The sequence below is a fragment of the Aphis gossypii genome, chromosome 2 (genome assembly GCF_020184175.1).
Source record: "Aphis gossypii isolate Hap1 chromosome 2, ASM2018417v2, whole genome shotgun sequence".
NCBI classification, from domain to species: Eukaryota; Metazoa; Arthropoda; class Insecta; order Hemiptera; family Aphididae; genus Aphis; species Aphis gossypii.
In genome coordinates, this window is record NC_065531.1 from 78,908,126 (window position 1) to 78,927,601 (window position 19,476).

Below are 19,476 nucleotides of genomic sequence, written 5' to 3' on the forward strand. Positions count from 1 at the left end.
CGGACGGCGACGATCCGAGCGAGCCATCGTCCGAGTGCATAATAATAATAATAATAATAATCGTAATACCGTGGTGATACACTGATACACACTTAAAGCGGATCGGACTTGAGATCCGGTTCTCGAGATCCGTACGACGACGACGACTTAAAGAAATATTTCAGGTATCGCATTGGATGTATAAGAAGATATAATATCATTATTATTATTATTATCATCATCCTTACTACTATCATAATACACGCGAATACACAATATCATACCTAAACCTATACGTCATATAATATTATTTAGTGTCACGGCGAGGCTAAGCTGGTCCGGAGATACTATTATCTCAAAAGTCTCGGGTTTAGGTAGTATATTATAATATGTACGTTCGGTAGACGGTAGTTCTCGTCATTTACTGCAGGTCTACAGGAGAAACAATGCCCAGGTGGTCCAGGTGAAATCGAGAAAAATAATTACGTTTTTGGGTAGTAATAATACCTATATACGGTCGCGCGTACACCCTACCTGTCTACCTCTAAAAAAAAAAAAATTATTTACGGTTTTAGTTTCATTTTCCTATCATCCCGTTCAATACGTTTGACCGTTTTTATATAGTTTGTTTACTGTTTGGATTTGAAAATAAAAAAGAATGCGCGTCTCTTCTTAATCGAAAATTTTCCGACTCCCATTCGTGGTCCCGGATTTGTAGCCCGTAGGCGACACCGTCACACCGACGTAGCGGGTACGTGCACGCCGCACGGTGCACCACTCACCACACACACACACACACACACACACATTCACTCGGCCGCCGCAGAACGATACGCCGACACCGCAGTGTGATATTATTGTTGTTGGATTTTTTTTTTTCGGTAATAAAAATACGAATTTATTAATATATTAAAACGATAAAGAAAATACCGAAAAAGGCCGGGACGTGAGAAATGAACAGAAAAAAAATGAAAGAAGATTTATTTACGATCGTTCTTGTGTATTTGTGTTAATTAACCGTGCAGTTATTTTTCGACTAGTTTTAATTATCTCCCGTTGGTGGGGGGGACATCGGAATGTTGTAGCAATATGGCGGCGGCCATGATAATGGCACATTCGACAACGTAGACTCTTTGTTTTCGTTTCTCGATAATACTGTTTTATGATACTTTTTATTATTTTTTTCACCGCAACCGTGCCCACCAACTCGACGTCCGACGGTCGCCTTTGCGCGAGCCCCGCTCGTGTGTGCTTCGTCCCGTGGAAACGACGATCCGCATTCGTTCTAAATGTGCGAAAAGTGTCGCGAGTTCTCTGTTCATCGTCCAAAGGCTGCATTGGTGGGTACGTGCATTGAACACGGACACCGAAGACCCTCCAATGACGGGTTAACGATGCGCTGCCGGTCCTGAGGTTAGTACCCACATGATAATTCGTACATAGGTAACAATTTTAGGTGCCCGATCATGTTCGGGTGTCCTGCTATGGTAATCTGTCTTATTCCAATTTTATCTTGAGTCACGGGTAGGCACATCCGACATTTCAAAAGTTTTAGACATTTATTATGTATCATGTAGTTTGTAGATACTAGCCTTGTCCGATTTAATGATTAATGTTATACTATTGATAAATCTATTATTCAATGGTAGGTATACATTGAAAAACATTTGTGATCGACTGACAAGCATGTTAATTATCGGACCAAATCATGTGTGTTTTTATGAATAATTTAGGAAGGACATTAAATATTGTAGGTATGTTGGATAGGTTGATCTTTAGTATTAATTACAATTATCTGTATGTGGTTACTTTTTGTTTGTATTAATTCGTTTAGATTTTTCTAAGTATTTTTTTTTTCCTTTGAACGCTGAGTCTTTATTTGTTTATTGAATCTGAATAAATATATTTGGGTACATTATTATCTATTCAAGAAGGTTACTTTAGGGTTTTTATTATCATTCCACAGTAAATTTGGTAAATCCAATGAAAACATTAATAGTGTTATATTATGGAAAACCACCACTATATTTTGAATTTGAAATTTAGTAATTTAATAATATTTACCAACTTGTGTAAACTATATCGCTATTTACTACATTTACTAAACATTTTAAGGGGGGATATTTTTTAAGTTATACAACTCAAAATATTTAAAAATTGGAGAGAAATAAAATCTTTTATGCATATATAAGTAGTGTTCCTGTAATAGGTCTTTACTCTTTATCATAAATTATTTTTTCATTGTCCAATATGTTGTTGCTATCATAAAAATTAATTATTTATGTGTATTACATTTAAGTTTTTAAATTCTGATAGGTATTACCACATATTATGTCTATAATATTGTTTGTGGTCATTGAGTTATTTGGTAATTAATAATTAGTCTGTTATAAGTGTGTTATTTTAAGTATCTTGTCTACTAATTTATTTATATGTATAGGTACTTAAGTATAATAGGTATGTGGTATGTCACATATTATTACCATAATATTGATTATACAAAATTTCAAAGTGTTTAATCACTAGTGTACATAGTGGTATAGGTAATCCTTTATTTAGTATTAATATCACTAAAATATTAAAAGATCAACATTTTAATTTCTTTATTTTAAGAAATAATTGTATTCAAATATTTAAATTTAATTTTTGTTGCTAAGAATTTAATACAGTTTTGAATTTTATTGTTTTATTTAATTACTACAAATTATTATGTTAATAAAATATTAGGTATCTATTACTTATCATTTTATTTAGCAGTAAATTAACTAACTATCTATTTTTATTGATTTATTTTACTATTTAAATAGAATAAAATTAATAGGCTTATTATTGATAGAAATTTTAATTTGATATATAAATATAGCACGTATTTAATAATTTATTGTATATTAAAAAAATAGTACCTAACTAACTTAATTATCTAGGTAGATGTTTTAGATAGAATTTTATAGAAATAATTATTGTAGGTATTGTACCTATTGTAGAATATATTTTATTAATCATACAAAATATTTTATTTTAACAGCAAGATACATTTAATTTTTAAATATTATAAATGTTATTCTATTATTACCTACTTAAAAAGTACCTAGCAAAATATAATAAAAGTATTTTATAAATTTAATTAGCTGTGATATGTAATTATGATGTCTTAAGATACTCAAATAAATGTGGTATTAATTTGTAAGGAATTTGAATATAGTATACTTCGTATACTTAGTTTGGTCACATATGAGGTACTTAGATTTTAAGATAAGAAATCAATAATTTACCTGTAGGTATATAAACTTCTTTTTTATCTAACTAAATTTATATTAACATTTTTTGTTTTAATGAAACCATTTTAATCTTGTACTTATTTATATTTTAATAAAAGTTTGCTTTTATTTCATAGTATTAATAATATTTATACAATATGAATATTATTAAAAATAATATTAAAGAAAAAGACATTCCTAAAAGTTGCACTATTTATTACTTTAGCATTTATCTTTATAATTTGTTTTTATATTTCAGGTGTTTATTTTCATCGGCAAAGATTTGGATATTTTACTTTTTATTAAGTAACTTCAGTTGTTTGTACCAACCATGTGATTGTTATTTAAGTTGATCTATATACCAACACATGTTGTGTTCAAAATTGCCATGTGTGTGAGTGTGTAGTCTGTGTGTCCTCGGCCCCCAGTTAGTCATGGGCCGCCCGAGGAAGCCGTCGCCAGCATGAACTCTGCGGCGCCTGCATCGGGCAAACCATCTACCCGATCATCATCTTCGGGCTACCGCCAGAAGGCATTGGCAGAAATCCGCAATTCACTATTGCCCTTCGCAAATATTGGTGGCTGCGACAGCAGCGCTGCCAGCTGCGTGTCAAGCATCTCAAGTGCTTCAGGATCAGCCACCTCTGGTATTGGGTCTGTATCTGGCCTTAGTTCTCTTTCGAATAACTGTGTCGATAAAGAACTTAACGCATTACGGCAGACACTTACTCAATTAATCGCAATGGGGTACACTGAAGTAAGAACTGTTTGAATTATTAATTTAATACTTTAAAACATTTATCTAAAAATACTAATAAATAAAATAATATTATTAATTTATAACATAAACCTTAATTCTTTATGTTATTATGATTATATCAAATCTACATAGATTATTTTTTTATAAAGAAAAATATTTAAATATACTAAAAGATTTGAATGAGTTATAGATGTATATTATTTATATTATTGCATATCTATATTAAATCATTTAAGTGAGTCACTTATACATAATTTTTATTATGAAACATGAATAGCTTATTATTGCTAATCATAATTTAAATATAAAATCTAAACAATTAAGCTCAAACTTTATTGCATTCAAATGTGACTAAAATGTATTGTGTTATTGCTCTGAAAATATCTTAAAATGCATTTAAAAAATGTCCTGTTCATTAAATATACGATAAAATTTAATGTTTTTAAAAAATATAAATTTTGTATATAATAGTTTAAAAATGCATTAGTTATAGTTAATAGCACATTTAATTAAAAATTTATCTAAATTTGTCAGATTTGTCTGTTGTATTGTAATACAACATTTTTTTAAAGTTTTTGAAATATTTTTAAAAAACATTTTCCTATCTTTTTCCTTTTGAAATAACACAAGTTAAATATTTTTAAAAACTATAAATCTATTATTTTTATTTAAAATATATTTTAGTTTTTTAGTTAAAACTTTAAGTGGTGTGTTTTATAATTTATTGAATTCTATTTATTTTACAACGTAGTATGAGACAAATTGCCATCTAATGTCACTGCTTGCCATAAAAAAAAATTATATTTTTCATTTATTGTCCATTAAAATGAGCCTACTTTAAAATATATAAAATTACACTAAAACCTAAATTTTTATTAAAATGTGTGTATTATCAAAATATTTAAACATTTTTCTTTAAAAAGTAAAATGTATAAAAGCTATAAATGTTGAGCCTTACTATTTAATGTTCGCTGAAAATTAACCTTTTAAAATGTTTATAAATTAATTAAAATTAGTTAAATGAGTATAGTTTGTACAAAAAACAAACCCTCGCAAGTTAATATTATATTTTAATTTATAATAGAAGTGATAAAACAAAATACATTTTTTTTTCTAGTTCATATTAATTTAGCATTTTTTAGTAGGTATTCTTTTATTAAAAAAATAATGATATTTATTGCATTGTGTCATTGGCACTAAACATCAATTTTTTTTTTTTTTTTTTTTTTGATAGCAATGAACATAACTTATACTCACTTACTTTAACAGAGTGGTAATCTTAATGGAGAGGAGTAAAGCCTCTCACATCCCCCATTAATTTCTTAAATTACAAAATATTGCATAATGTTTGCATTTTAACTTTTTAAAACTTAAATATAACCAAAATATATACATAAAATTTCTAACCTCGCAACATTGTATTTATAAAAAAAGGAATTAGTTAAAAAAAAAATGATATAATATATATATACAAAATATAATTTCTTTAAGCAAAATGCAGTCAATGGGTGGCCTCTTATCCAACATTTCATGATTTATTATTACATTTACTACATGAATTTATTGTGCTTAAACTGTGTGATTGTTTACGTACCTATTTCCAGTGGTGTTACTAGGACTACTCTGTGGGGGGTGATATAGATATTTTTTATTTGTAAAAAAAAAACATTTATAGGTACCTCACAAATTATAATTCATTATATCATAAAAAAAAGGTCTAGGGGGTGATATATCACCTACATCACCCCCCATAGTTATGCCACTGACTATGTCTAATAAAAACAAACAAAAAAATAAATAATAAATAGCATTATTTAATATTTTAATACATAGCATTTTAATTTTTATAAATAGATACTATATTTTTAATTAGCATGGGAATTATTTTTAGGATCATTTAAAAGTGATATTAACAATGACTATTTTTTTCTACATTCATCATGTACTCAAATATAAGTATAATATATTTTATACAATCTTTTTTTGTTTAACATAATACCTTTTATTAGATATTATTGTTTATTTATTGCAAAACTATTAATTAAGTAGTTATTAGCTATTTCTAATGCAATCACCTTTTAATGCACACTAGGACATTTTAAGAGAGACCAATTGACATTATTTGTAATGAATAATAATATTATACTAGTGGCATACCAAAAAATATAGGCCCCTAAAATATTGTTATACCAAATATAACCCTATAACCAAAGGCCCCAAATTACTGCTCTCCGTACTGCTCTTTATTTAAATTATTACAAGTGTTAGGATCATTTACTAATGCTTAGGGGCTATTATAGTAAATGTACCCTAACCCACCTAATATAGTAATATATAAGTTCAGCGACATTGACTTACCTATGTTAAAAAAAATGGACAAATAGACTAAAAATACTTACACAATTTATTTATGCTGTATTATTCAAATAATGTTGTATTATCCACAATCAAAAATCCTTAAATATATTTTTTATCTATTCAAAATTATACTGTGCACATAAACTATTATGATAACTACCAAATCAAGTGGCTTTAAATTCATCAACTCTTGTTGAAACACAAATGGTCTTTAAGGTTCAACACTTATAATATCTAATTTCTATTAAAAATACATTTCTCTTGTGTTAGAATATCTAGTGGTTAAGTTATTTACAAGTTTATTTAATAATACAAAATTTTAATTTCATTATTGTATACATATTTATTAAGCATTTGTTATTATTTATTATCATTTATATACAGTACAAATTTTCTATAATGAATCTTAAGGGACCAACATTTTTTTTTCATTATAATGAATTTTTTTTTAATAAATAGGGGTTTAAAAAAACAACATTTACCGAGACATTTACTGATACAAAAATTATACTTAGATGGAATTTATTATTTATCGGTTTTTTATATTATACACATCTTATTATATTATCTTATGTATGCAGTAATTATTTAAAATAGTCCGTCATCTTTGTTTGAACTTGTTTGCTAGATCAATACTTTTTCAGTATTTTTCTATGAATTTTGTCCATTAATTGGCCATGTCCTGGGATTATTTGGTATCATATTTGTGAAAAAATAAAAATTTGTACAATATACTCATTGGTTATAGATACTTAATGAACTAAATGTATCATAGTAAATAGATTGTATAGAAAACCAACAATTTTCAATTACATTTCACATTATATAAAGTTTTTCATTAAAAATAGTTTTGTTATAGACTATTAGACTATAGAGTATTAACTATAATTTAAATTTTAGATAATAGAAGTTACTATCACTGTTAGGATATACGTCTGTCATCAATATAGGGATAAGTACATGAAATTGTACTCCTTGTTTTTTTTTTGAAAATATGGGCTAATACGGGGGCTAATACATGTTAATGCTTTTTTTACAATTTGGTTATTAATTTATATTTTATTGTTCTACCTAATGCATTCTGGTTGGTTGGTAGCATGGTAAAATAATAATATTTATTATTTACCCATACTTAAGTTTAAGTTAACTTTAATTTAAAAGTATTTTAATCATAAAGATACATGCCAAATGAGTTGACATTATAATTTAAAAATAATAAGTTTTTATACCTCGTTTTATATCTAATAGATAATAATAAAAACGAAAAAAAAAATTTTTATAGAGGGAGATCACCTATGAGCAAAATGAGTAACAGTATATACATTGGGCAATTACGACAAAGGACTTAAGTTCTACATAAAAACGTACTTTTTTAAAAATTATATCTGGTCGTGATAATATTATATCCCACAGAATTTTAGGTGCACTATTATATTCATCTAAATTATACAATAAATACCTAATTTATATATTATAAAAATACTAAAAAAAGAATACTATAAATTATAGAATCCTATTAAATACTTTGTATTAATAAATAAAACTATTTATGCATGATCAGTGGCGGCGCGAATTTGTGGAAGCTTTAAAGCACATTGTATATTTTAAATATTTTTACCATCACCCTTAATAAGTAGCAGTGGCCAAAAGCTTAAAGCAATTGCTTTAAATAATCCTACATCCCACCGCCACTGTTCATGATACTCAATACTCATTATATCTATATGTGATAATTTTAGAGAAGTATTCTGTTATATATATATAAATATATAAATACCTATTTAAATCTTTTAACAATAATTCCCTGAGAAAATTTTATCCTCGATTATATCTAAAATAATAAGTTTAGGTAGCTAGAAAATAACAAGATAAAACAAGTCTAGTTGAATTTAGAGTTATTGGAAATCAGTAATCACATTGTCTCTTTTATGTGAATTATTTTCAGAAAAGTTACCTAATGGACTTTCATTAATTGTTGAATTAATTTTACTAAGTATCATTTCAATATCCAACCTTTTCTGACTTAAAAATAATCCAAGTCATTTTTTTCCTTTTTAGAGCGGTAAACGGTCCTTTTATTTGTGTTGGGTATATATTAGTACAATTAAGTTTGAATATCACACATAAAAAATATTAATTTTAAACAAACATTGTAGTTGTTAAATTGTGCACTTAGATATTATATTAGATACTAGGTTATAGGTATATAATATACTACCTTTATAGGTAGTTTATTTAATACTCTGAAGTAAATTCTAGACTGATATAATTATAAAAAAAGTTAATATTTTGAATTTATAGAATGATAATGTAACAATACAAGAATTTGCTTTAGGTCATCATTAAAGATATTATTTTTTAATATTATAACGGACATAATTTATACTACTAATAAATTAATAAACATCTTTAGGTATTACTTATTATTCTCGTTATTATTTAAATAAAAATTTCTTTTTTAATTTTAGGCTGAACCAGTAATTTAATTAGTCTTACACCCTTATACTACAACGTTTTGTCTCAGTCTTACTGACATAAAACATGGAAATCTTACGTTCAGAATAATCCATTGAACTGTTATTTATTAGAGTATATTAATTTATTGACTATTATTAAATTTAAAGATTAGTATGTTAGTTAGGCCTTGTGTAAGTTATTTAAATTTTAAATTTACATATGTTGCTCAAAGTGAAATTTAAAATTAAAGTATAAAAAAACCTTCATAAGAAATATTCTTACATTTAATAATAGATTATTAAGTCAATTTAGTCTTATATTAAAAATAGCACATGTTAAATGGATAATTTATTTTGGTGTATTATTACGTTTGTAAGACAAAAGACACGTCATGCAGGTAATATCTCATTAGTTAATATTGAGTATTGACTATTGACTAAAGGAAATTATCCAATATTCTAAAAATAAATTTTAATTTTATTTCCTTAATTTTTCCCATCTATTTTTGATAAATATTAAGTACTAATTTTATAATATTATATAATTATTATCAAAGCTAATATTATTATTTTATTATTTTTGTTTGATGAATTATGAAACTTACTACTGCAGTCATACTTTCAATTATAGTGATCATACAAAGCTACAAATAGAAAAAATAGTCTTCTTTTTTTCCTGACCAATTACTTTAATAGTTTTAGTTGTTATCAAGAATATTCTGCATCTTTTATCTGTCTTGAACAATTTTATACTAATTGTGTATGCCAATTGCTTTCATATCCTTCGTCAATTCTTATTTTTGGGTAGTCGGTATGAACCTAACCTCTTTATTGTTCGTGCTTAACATTCATAATACTCGTATGTCATTTTAGTTCTTAACATTTTCATATAATCTGATTTTAGATCTAAAATAATTGAGTAAGTTATTGTAATCTATGTTAATTGTTAATTTTGAGTATCATTGCACTTAAAAATGATTCTGTGAGTGGGTCTCAGCCCATATTACTAATATATATTTTATGTCTTACTACTTATTAAATAAGTTATTTTACTATTGGTATTACAACAAAGCGATATAATTAGTGTCAATGCCGAAAATATTGCATTTATTTAATTATTATGAGTATAATATTATCGAGAATATTATTGACGAGATCATTGATATTAAGTTTTGAGTGAGGACCGCCCTACCATGAATAGAGACGTAGTTTTATAAATAAGAAATAACATAAAATAGTTAAGTAAATCTATTTATTATCAAAATGCCATAATGTAGTTGTAATAAAATTTAATAATTTATGTAAATTTTTATAGATAATATTTTTGAATTAAGGTAAAACTTAATTAAAAGTTATTGTTATTCATTGTTTAATATTTAATTTTGTCAACATTTGAAAATTTCAAATGAAAAGAAACGAGTATAATATCTAACTTCAATATTTTTAATAGCTAAGTAACTACTTCATGAACGTTATACTTAATTATCAAGTTATTTGACCTAACAATAATATTATTTTATTGATATATTATACCTATTTAAAAAGAAAAATTGAAAATTTTTATAAATAACTAAAAAAAATAATCAATATTTTAATAAATAGCTTGTATAATATAGAAATCATAAAGATGACTAAAGATATAAGATTTTTTTTTATCGAAAATTAATGAAAATTTCTTGAGTTATTCACAAAATTAAATAAATTGTTTTGTCAAAAATTGCTTTTACGTAGAAATTATAGCTTTCCTATTTTTTTTTTTACCGTTTATTTAGTGAAGTATAATGGAAATATTTACCTTGACCTTTCAAAGGTCCATCTAGATTCTCTTCTAGATGAACAAAAGTATTGATATTGAAAATTGAAGCAAATTTTTTTGCTGTAAAAAGTAAAACCAATACATTCATCTTTTCCTCGATCTTTTCTCTCAGAATATAAAATTATTATTATGTACACTATGAATTAAGTATATAAAAATATTGTTATAACTTCTAAAATTTTAAGATTTCACATTTAAACTTGGAAGTACCTATATAATAGAGTATATCCATTTTAACAAGATCAAAAAACTATATTTTACGATATCTTATGACTCAAAATTAGTATTTTACAGTCTAAATCGAGGTATAAATATAAAATAATATAATGATATACAAAATAAATAATTAATGTATATATAATAATTTGTTATGTATACATAACATGTTCAATCATTGAACTATTCTTATCTTTTTTTTTTATTATTAGTATTTTGTTATTTTTTATGTAATATTTATCAATAAATCTAATTTTTCGTTTTGAACTAAAATATTAACAAGCCAATACATTTCTAGTTCGTTTTTTTTTTACTAAAAAATTTAGGAATGTAGAAAGTAACCTTACTTAATCTACAAACTTATTATAGTTATTAGTTTTATGGATTCGTTCTAGCTTGCATTACTTTAGTAACCACTGTTGGATGAATGCATAGACACATGTTTCTAGAATGTAAGATCCAATAAAGAGGTGTAAATGACCTTGTTCCAATCCTCTGAGGGTGATGTCTTACTGAGACCTTTCGAACGTAAAAAAAAATATGAACAAATTATAATCATAAAATATATTTTTCTAAATTTTTATAAAGATATAATAATCCGTTTTTAATTTATTTAATAGGTATTACCTAATATTATAATTATTAATTTTTATACTTTTGCCACATTTCTTGAAGTACCTACAATTAACTATATTTGTATACTTATATACCTAACCGTTTTTTTTTTTTTTAATGTAAAATATTTAAGTATATCTAAATTATGAAGATTTTATCATAATTTGATAAAATGCAAACTTGATAGTTATTGTAGTTTATATAAATTATAAATGCATTAATATTTCTGCACTTGGTAAACCATGCAAATGGGTAAACCCCGTTAATACCAAACAGGTTTACTGGTTTACATGAATTTTTATTGTAAAAAAAAAAGATAAAAGATTTGATTATAGTTTAGATTTTTTTATGTATATTGAGGATCTCCGGTAAGGTAATTATATTCCCATGAATTGGTACTTTGTATAGAAGTATGTGTATTATCCTTGTTGTTATTATGATCGATCGAGTTAGAAGGATATACGAAACCGGTCCGTGTAATTGCAAAAGTATAGACACGTTTTTCGAGTTTAATTACATTTAATTATAAAAATCTATTCGTCTGTGTGTGTGAAATTGGGTATTTTGGTATGTTCGCGTATTTTTAGTTTTAGATTAGAGCTGCTTATTATTTATTATTACACGACGTCGCGACATGTGCTGAAATGATATGGGAAAAAATAATTCTGATTTAAATTGAAATTAAATTTTTTTAGATCAAGTAGAGGGACCAACCCAGTATTACCGTGCTACTTTCACTAAACATCATTATATATTCATTAATATTCTTGGTTTGGTTAACTCGATGAATAAAGCCCCTCTAGATTCTAAAATAAGGCCATTTTAAATATTATTCTCTTCAAATTTTATTTGTAATTATATTGGTTTAACATTTTAAAGATATTATGATAGACAATATCATTCAGTAATTTTCATTCAAATACGTTCGGAGGTTTGGAACACCATTTTGGCATATCGGTTGTAATCTTATAATATATTCATTGTTTTTATTTTATTCATTTGGTAGATAATTTATTGGAAATTTCATATATGAATTTAAGATTTATTGGATAACATCTATGTACTAATGTTTTTTTTATTTTCATTGTGGTTTCTATATTTTTAATTTTTTCACATTCGATGAAAAGAGCTTAATCAATTCAAAAATGAATAAATAATAAATCTAAAAAACATTTTATTTTAAATAAAAATATTTTAGATACATTGGTAATCTTTTACCTAAATTAGGTAGGTACTAATATTATGGGGTATATTATAAATCAGCGGTTCCCAAACTTTTTTTTCCGTTGTACCTCTTTTTGGACCAAATTCTACCGTGAATACGATGAATGACAAAACAAAAGGAAATTCTATAAGTTTTAAATTATTTATTATGAGCCGTAGCCTGTAGATCGCGGTGCCCTTTAAAAGTGTTCGCAGTGCCACAGTGGACCACGATGCACAGTTTGCGAATCGCTGTTATAAATAGGTACTATTTGTTTACTTTTGATCTCGTATACATTTTGTAGAAATGCGATCGCGCATATCTTATTTCCAAGCATTAGATGCTAAGCTCAATGCTAAGCCTTAGTCGACGAGAGTTTGCTAAAATAATAAAGCTACCAATCATGAAAATATGTGATACTTACTGTACTTACTGTTTACTGTATCTATTTTTAAGTTATGTTAAGTATTTGAGGTGATAATGATTTTTTATAAAATTGTAGAGGGTAAAAAATTGATAAGACTAAAAAAAAATACGTAAACACGTGCAAACTATATAAATTAGTAATTATAAAAGTAAAAATATACCTAGTACAGTAGTAGTATTGTAGTAAATATGCTATGCCTATAGTGTGATTGCTGATAATCATTATAATTATTAGTTAAATTATTATTCATGATATGCGCGCTTCACACATGATAATAAAGTTAAGTTTATAGACTGAGATAGGATGGAATAGTCCGTGGTTTATAATCTATTTCGAACCAATAATAATCAGTATAATTACTAATAACATGTAGACAATTTTAAAAGAAGGTTACCCATCCCCTTTAAGATATAGCCGGTGTTATAGAAACATAGTACGAGGGCTGATCAAAAACAACGGATTTTCTTCATATACATTTATTTTTAATAGTTAAAAATTACTAAACTGTAGTTCCTTCAAAGTACTCTCCTTGTGTGGCAATACACTTCTCCGGTGATTTTTTTTTTTTAGTCCATAACATCGTCAAACTTTCTCTTTTCATGGGCCTTTTTATTTTCGGGAACAAAAATGAGTCTTGCTGTTTTTCTTTGAACCTTTTAAACCATTCGTGACACTTTGAACTACTTAAACATTCATCCTCAAAAGCTTTTGTAACATCTGAAAAGTTTCAGTAAACGTTTTCCCCAACTTGGCACAAAATTTGATTCAAACGCGATGCTCTTCTTTTCCTTTCATCGCAAACAAAGCTACGAAATTACCCTGTTTTTTTTTTTGATTCTCTGTTATTCAAAAAGTCCCGGAACTTTTTGATCAGCCCTCGTTTGATAATTATTTCGCACTTTAATAATTGTGTTACCGTGACTTAACATGATATTAATATTGTTTCCTTTATCTCTAATTATTTACCTCATTATTTACTTTTTGGTGTATGGTATTAAAAGACAATTTTTATAGGCAAATTTTAATGTTCAAAATTGTTGTTTTTGTATTTCATAAGGTGGTTATTAATAATGGTTTGGTTTACAATTGAAAATATATCTAATGGTTGCATTTTCTTTTTGTAAAATTATTTAAAAATAACAAAAACGCATTTTTGTAACTCTTATGTATGTAAGTGCAATTAAGATGCAACAGAGACATATTTTAATCAGGCATGAAGCAGTATACTATTTTAGATATGATATTTTATAACCTAAAATATTAATAATAAAATAATCAGTTGTCTGTGTTATTAATTTAACACTATAATAATAGTTGTTTGTGTGTAATACAAGAACAAGGTAAAATAGTCCTTAGCTATTTCAATTACTGTTTATTTTATTAAGTTATTCCAATGAAATATGAGATACTACTTAACTTTTAGTTAATAGACTTTTATATTAACATGAAAATATTTAAGACATTTTTTTGGTACTTGTTGCTAACTGAATAATTAAATAATTGGTTCAAAATTTAAGGTGTTAATTAATTTATAAAAATTTTAATTGACTATTAAAAAAATCTTTTTGGTCATACCTAGTAATGAATTTAAAATATATTACATTTATTTACTTTAATTTGGTGTTCCATCATACTTTTCAATTTTGGTATTATACCTAAATTTATTTTACATAATTTAATAAATTATTTATTTATTTTTTTTATTTTTTTAGGAAGCATCATTAAGAGCACTTAAAGTATCTGGAGGACGGTGTGAAGGAGCTCTAGATTTTTTAGCTAAGCAACAGCAATGTGAACTGTCTAATGGATGCAGCAAATCTTCATCTGGTTATTATTATTATTATTATATCATTATTTTTTTAAGAACATAATAAATAATTTATAATACCTAGTACTTAATTATATGCATACTATTATTTTACAGGATTATGTGGTAGTAATAAATTGATCAGAAAATCAAGTTTAGAAAGAAGTGGAGTTGGTCCAAGGAGCAGTCCAGGTCAAGATAGTGGTGCAGGAAGCTCAAGGTCAGATAGCCCAAGACAATCGGACCTAGTCATACACTCTCATCCACCTTTATCTCGTCAATATTCTCCTTCTGCTTATTCAGAAACTCCTCCACCACCTCCGCCCAGAAACAATACTACACCACCACCTCCTCATGTACCGACACACATGCAACAGTTGCTTAAGCGCATGTCACCAGCCCCTGCTGTTCCTTCAAGGCCACCTGCCCCTACACCAGGAACTTCATGTAGTTCCAATCAAAGAGGTACTTCACCAATGGTTGTTCAAAATGGTCCACAAGCACAACAACAATTATCTCAACAGATGCAAGCCTTAAGTATGACTACCACCGAACCCCCGCCGCCTTATCCAATAGTCGGAGCTCCACCACCACCACCCTCATACTCTGTTTCAATTCAAGAGTACCGGAAATCGCCGTCTTCTGGAGTGTTTTCAAATGCAGGGTCATCTAGCCCTATATCTGGATCAACAAATGGAAGTATGTCATCCTTAACTCGACCTACACCATTACAAGCTTGGGGAGCTAGACAAACTAAGACTCAGTCACCAATTATAATGCAGTCTGTACGAAGTACTTTAGTCCAAAAACCTATACTTCAAACTGCTGTTGCACCGCAAGCTCCAGTACCTACTTCTCCCTCCCCAGTTCCACCACCATCTTATGCATCGTCTATTCAACATAAACAACAAGCTCAAAAAGCAGTCCAACAACCTCAGCAAGCGTCATTGTCTTCACCCTCTTCACCCTCTGTTGTACCAACAACTGAACCTCCTAGCTATGCAAGTACTATGCAAGCGCTTGCTGCCCAACGAGTAATTACTAATCCATTACCACCACCACCACCATATGCTGAGGACCATCAACATAGGAAACCTACTCCTCCATTACCACCAATCCCATCATCATCCATTGCTAAGAACAAAATGATGAATTGCATTAATTATCATCATCCTTTTAGTAATAATAACAATAATAATAATAATGGCATTACTAATGGACATGATGAAGAAGATGATAATCAGTCTAAAATTGATCACCAGTCCCCTATTCCAGAGCGAAAACATATTAGCAAAGAGAAAGAAGAAGAAAGACGAGAGTGTAAAGTAAAAAATTATTCTCCTCAAGCTTTTAAATTCTTCATGGAACAACATGTAGAAAATGTTATTAAGTCACACAAACAAAGAGTGTTTAGACGTGTTCAGCTTGAAACGGAAATGGCTAAAATAGGTTTGAGTGAAGAAGCTCAATGTCAAATGAGAAAAATGTTATCACAAAAAGAATCAAATTACATACGTCTTAAACGAGCAAAAATGGACAAATCAATGTTTACAAAAATCAAACCGATTGGAGTTGGTGCTTTTGGCGAGGTTACTTTAGTTAGGAAAATTGATACAAACCATTTATATGCCATGAAAACATTAAAAAAAGCACATGTACTTAAGCGTAATCAAGTTGCTCATGTAAAAGCTGAAAGAGATATACTAGCAGAAGCTGATAATGAGTGGGTTGTTAAACTATATTATTCGTTTCAAGATAAAGATCATTTATACTTTGTTATGGATTATATACCTGGTGGAGATTTAATGTCATTGTTAATCAAATTGGGAATATTTGAAGAACATTTGGCAAGGTGAGTTGCTTTATTATATACTATGATTTATTTTATACTTATTATCTAAATAATATAAATGTTTTTAGGTTTTACATTGCTGAATTAACTTGTGCTGTAGAGAGTGTACATAAAATGGGTTTTATTCATCGAGATATCAAACCAGATAATATATTGATTGATAGAGATGGTCACATTAAACTCACAGACTTTGGATTATGCACTGGATTTAGATGGACTCATAATTCAAAATATTATCAAGATGGTAAATATTTAAGGATTTTTCACGTATTTAAATATTTAAAAATTCTTATTAAAAAAAAATATTTAAGGTGAACACTGTAGACAAGACTCCATGGGTGGTGGTGAAGAATGGGGTGTAAATGGTGCAGAATGCCGATGTCACCAGTTAAAACCTTTAGAGAGGCGACGTCGGCGAGAACATCAAAGGTGTGAAGCCCATTCATTAGTCGGAACACCAAACTATATAGCCCCTGAAGTATTACTTCGAACTGGTTACACACAATTATGTGATTGGTGGAGTGTTGGTGTCATCCTTTATGAAATGTTGGTTGGATCGCCTCCATTTCTTGCTAACACCCCCGCAGAGACTCAATACAAGGTATATACATCATTTTTTTACAAACTATGAAGTGATATTTTGTAATTTTTTTAATTAATTTGTTACAGGTTATACATTGGGAAAATACTCTACAAATACCAACATCTGCTAACCTATCACCGGAAGGTGCTGATCTTATACTTAAGTTATGCACTAGTAAAGATAATCGCTTGGGTAAGAATGCTGATGAAATCAAAAATCATCCATTCTTCCAAGATATAGATTTTGAGAGAGGAATGAGACGTCATAATCCTCCACATGTACCACGTATTCAGTTTTCAACTGATACATCTAATTTTGATCCTATCGATCCAGAACGTCTTCAGAACTCTGATTCTTCTGATCCTGACAATAGGAGTTCTGACTCTGATGGTAATCGTCCATTCCATGGATTCTTTGAGTTTACCTTTAGGCGTTTTTTTGATGATGGCGGTGGACCATCATTCCCTACTAGAATCAGTTTGGATGATAATGATGGACAAGGCGCTGTCTATGTTTGATCTAAGTAAATTCTGTGATGGTTGAACTTTGGTATATGTGGGGACATTAATGAATGCTCAATTAAAGCCATTTTAATAGTTTAAATAAAGCATTCATAGTGTATAAGGAAAGAAGTAAATCTATAAAAATTTCATTAATATAAAATAAAAAAATTTTAATCATGATGAAAACTAGGAATAAGGTGATAAAAAAAACGAAAGGATAAAATAATGTTCATTAAACAAAAAGGTATGCCACATATTGTACTGAGTATAGCTTGTTTTCAGCTTTTTTATTGCAACACAATTATTTGTGGCCAAAAGCTCAGTTTGAGGTGTTAGCCTCCCTTAGAACATAAGCTTTATTTAGTTACCAAAATTGTCTTTGTATTTTAATAATTTTAGTTCCCTGCTATTTATAAATTAATACCCTTTTCCAAATTCTAACATCCTCTTTTCCTGTTATATTTATCTCTTTTAAAATTAAACTACTTTTAAGTTTATTTTAGGATTTAATGTGTTTCATCAATCATCTTATTATTATTATCTTGAAAAAAGAACCAATTATGGGCTGTGCAAAATGACAGGGATTAACTTACTGAGCTTAAAAACGAATTTAACATATTTATATAAATTTATATATTTATACAAATTTATCATCTTTCTACGCAGTTACCAAATTTTATTTAAAAAAAAAAAAAAATAATAATAACTAATTTTTTTGTAATTTCAAATAACTTAAGATACCTGCTCTCTTTATTTCTCTCTGATTATTATTAATACTACTATTATTATAATTATTATTATTATTATTATTATTATTTTTGTTTGTTTGTTTTAATGATCTAGTTGAATTTGCTCATTTCAATAATGTTTCGGCGTCATTTTAGTTGACTTGTCTGTGATAAACGATTATTTAGAGAAATAAAATCTAAAAACAATTCGGCCAAAATGACGCCAGGCTTGTTTATTACAGATCTGCTTAGTGTTTTTTTTTTTTTTTTTTATTATTATTATTATTTGTAAGTAATATTGAATTCATTGTATTATATTATACTCATGTGTATTGTACAAGTCGATTTAAAGTTATACTTTTGTCACAGTGTATATTTTATTATTATTATTTTTTTTTTTTTTAGGAAAAGTGATATGTAAACATAAATGTAATGTATATTTTTTTATTACAAAAAGTCAATAACATATTTTTATTGCAATTTTACTGATCCATTTTATTCTTATTTGCCTTTTTTGCCACCTTTCTTTTTCTTCTTCTTTTGCGCCTGTGGCCATGGAAAGCCTCGACACTTCAGCAGATCTTGTACATTATGACATGTATGATATGCATTATCCATAGCACATTCATTGAACACATCCACTAAGTTCCTCGACTTTTTACCCTCTTTCCGCGTCTTTATTGTTGTTGGTGTCTGCTTCTTTGTTTTTTTGTCATCTTTAGAATTTATCTCTTTTTTCTTTTCGCTTCCTTGTTTGCTCATTTTTCCTGAAATTCACTTTGAACACCTAAATTTTAGTGTATAAATATTTAAGTTGAAATATTCATTTAAGATTAACCGTTAGTTATTATTCAGTGATCTGTGTACAACTATTGATCAAACATCTAGTTCCATAGAAACCATATTACATCACAT

At 27.6% G+C, this 19,476-nt stretch overlaps 2 protein-coding genes across 2 annotated transcripts; one reads left to right on the plus strand and one right to left on the minus strand.

Annotated features, from left to right (window-relative positions):
* The first annotated feature begins 785 nt into the window (after positions 1–785).
* Positions 786–19,046, plus strand: LOC114121751 (serine/threonine-protein kinase Warts). The gene is made up of 7 exons (XM_027984201.2): positions 786–1,392; positions 3,496–3,993; positions 14,801–14,915; positions 15,013–16,747; positions 16,816–16,991; positions 17,059–17,348; positions 17,417–19,046. Exons 2-7 carry the CDS (start codon positions 3,700–3,702, stop codon positions 17,846–17,848), a joined length of 3,042 nt encoding a protein of 1,013 aa, XP_027840002.1. The 5' UTR covers positions 786–1,392; positions 3,496–3,699; the 3' UTR covers positions 17,849–19,046.
* LOC114121746 (small lysine-rich protein 1) lies at positions 18,992–19,323 on the minus strand. Its single transcript, XM_050202373.1, has one exon. The coding sequence runs from the start codon at positions 19,321–19,323 to the stop codon at positions 19,063–19,065; it is 261 nt and encodes an 86-aa protein (XP_050058330.1). The 3' UTR covers positions 18,992–19,062.
* Between the last annotated feature and the right edge of the window lie 153 nt (positions 19,324–19,476).

What these genes read in the sequence shown, in the direction of transcription:
- LOC114121751 (XM_027984201.2), top strand. Translation starts at nt 3,700, where the DNA reads ATGAACTCTGCGGCGCCTGCATCGGGCAAACCATCTACCCGATCATCA. An exon ending in TCGCAATGGGGTACACTGAA is followed by an intron (nt 3,994 to 14,800) that starts GTAAGAACTGTT and finishes TTATTTTTTTAG; the next exon opens with GAAGCATCATTAAGAGCACT. An exon ending in TTTGAAGAACATTTGGCAAG is followed by an intron (nt 16,748 to 16,815) that starts GTGAGTTGCTTT and finishes AAATGTTTTTAG; the next exon opens with GTTTTACATTGCTGAATTAA.
- LOC114121746 (XM_050202373.1), bottom strand. Translation starts at nt 19,323, where the DNA reads ATGAGCAAACAAGGAAGCGAAAAGAAAAAAGAGATAAATTCTAAAGAT.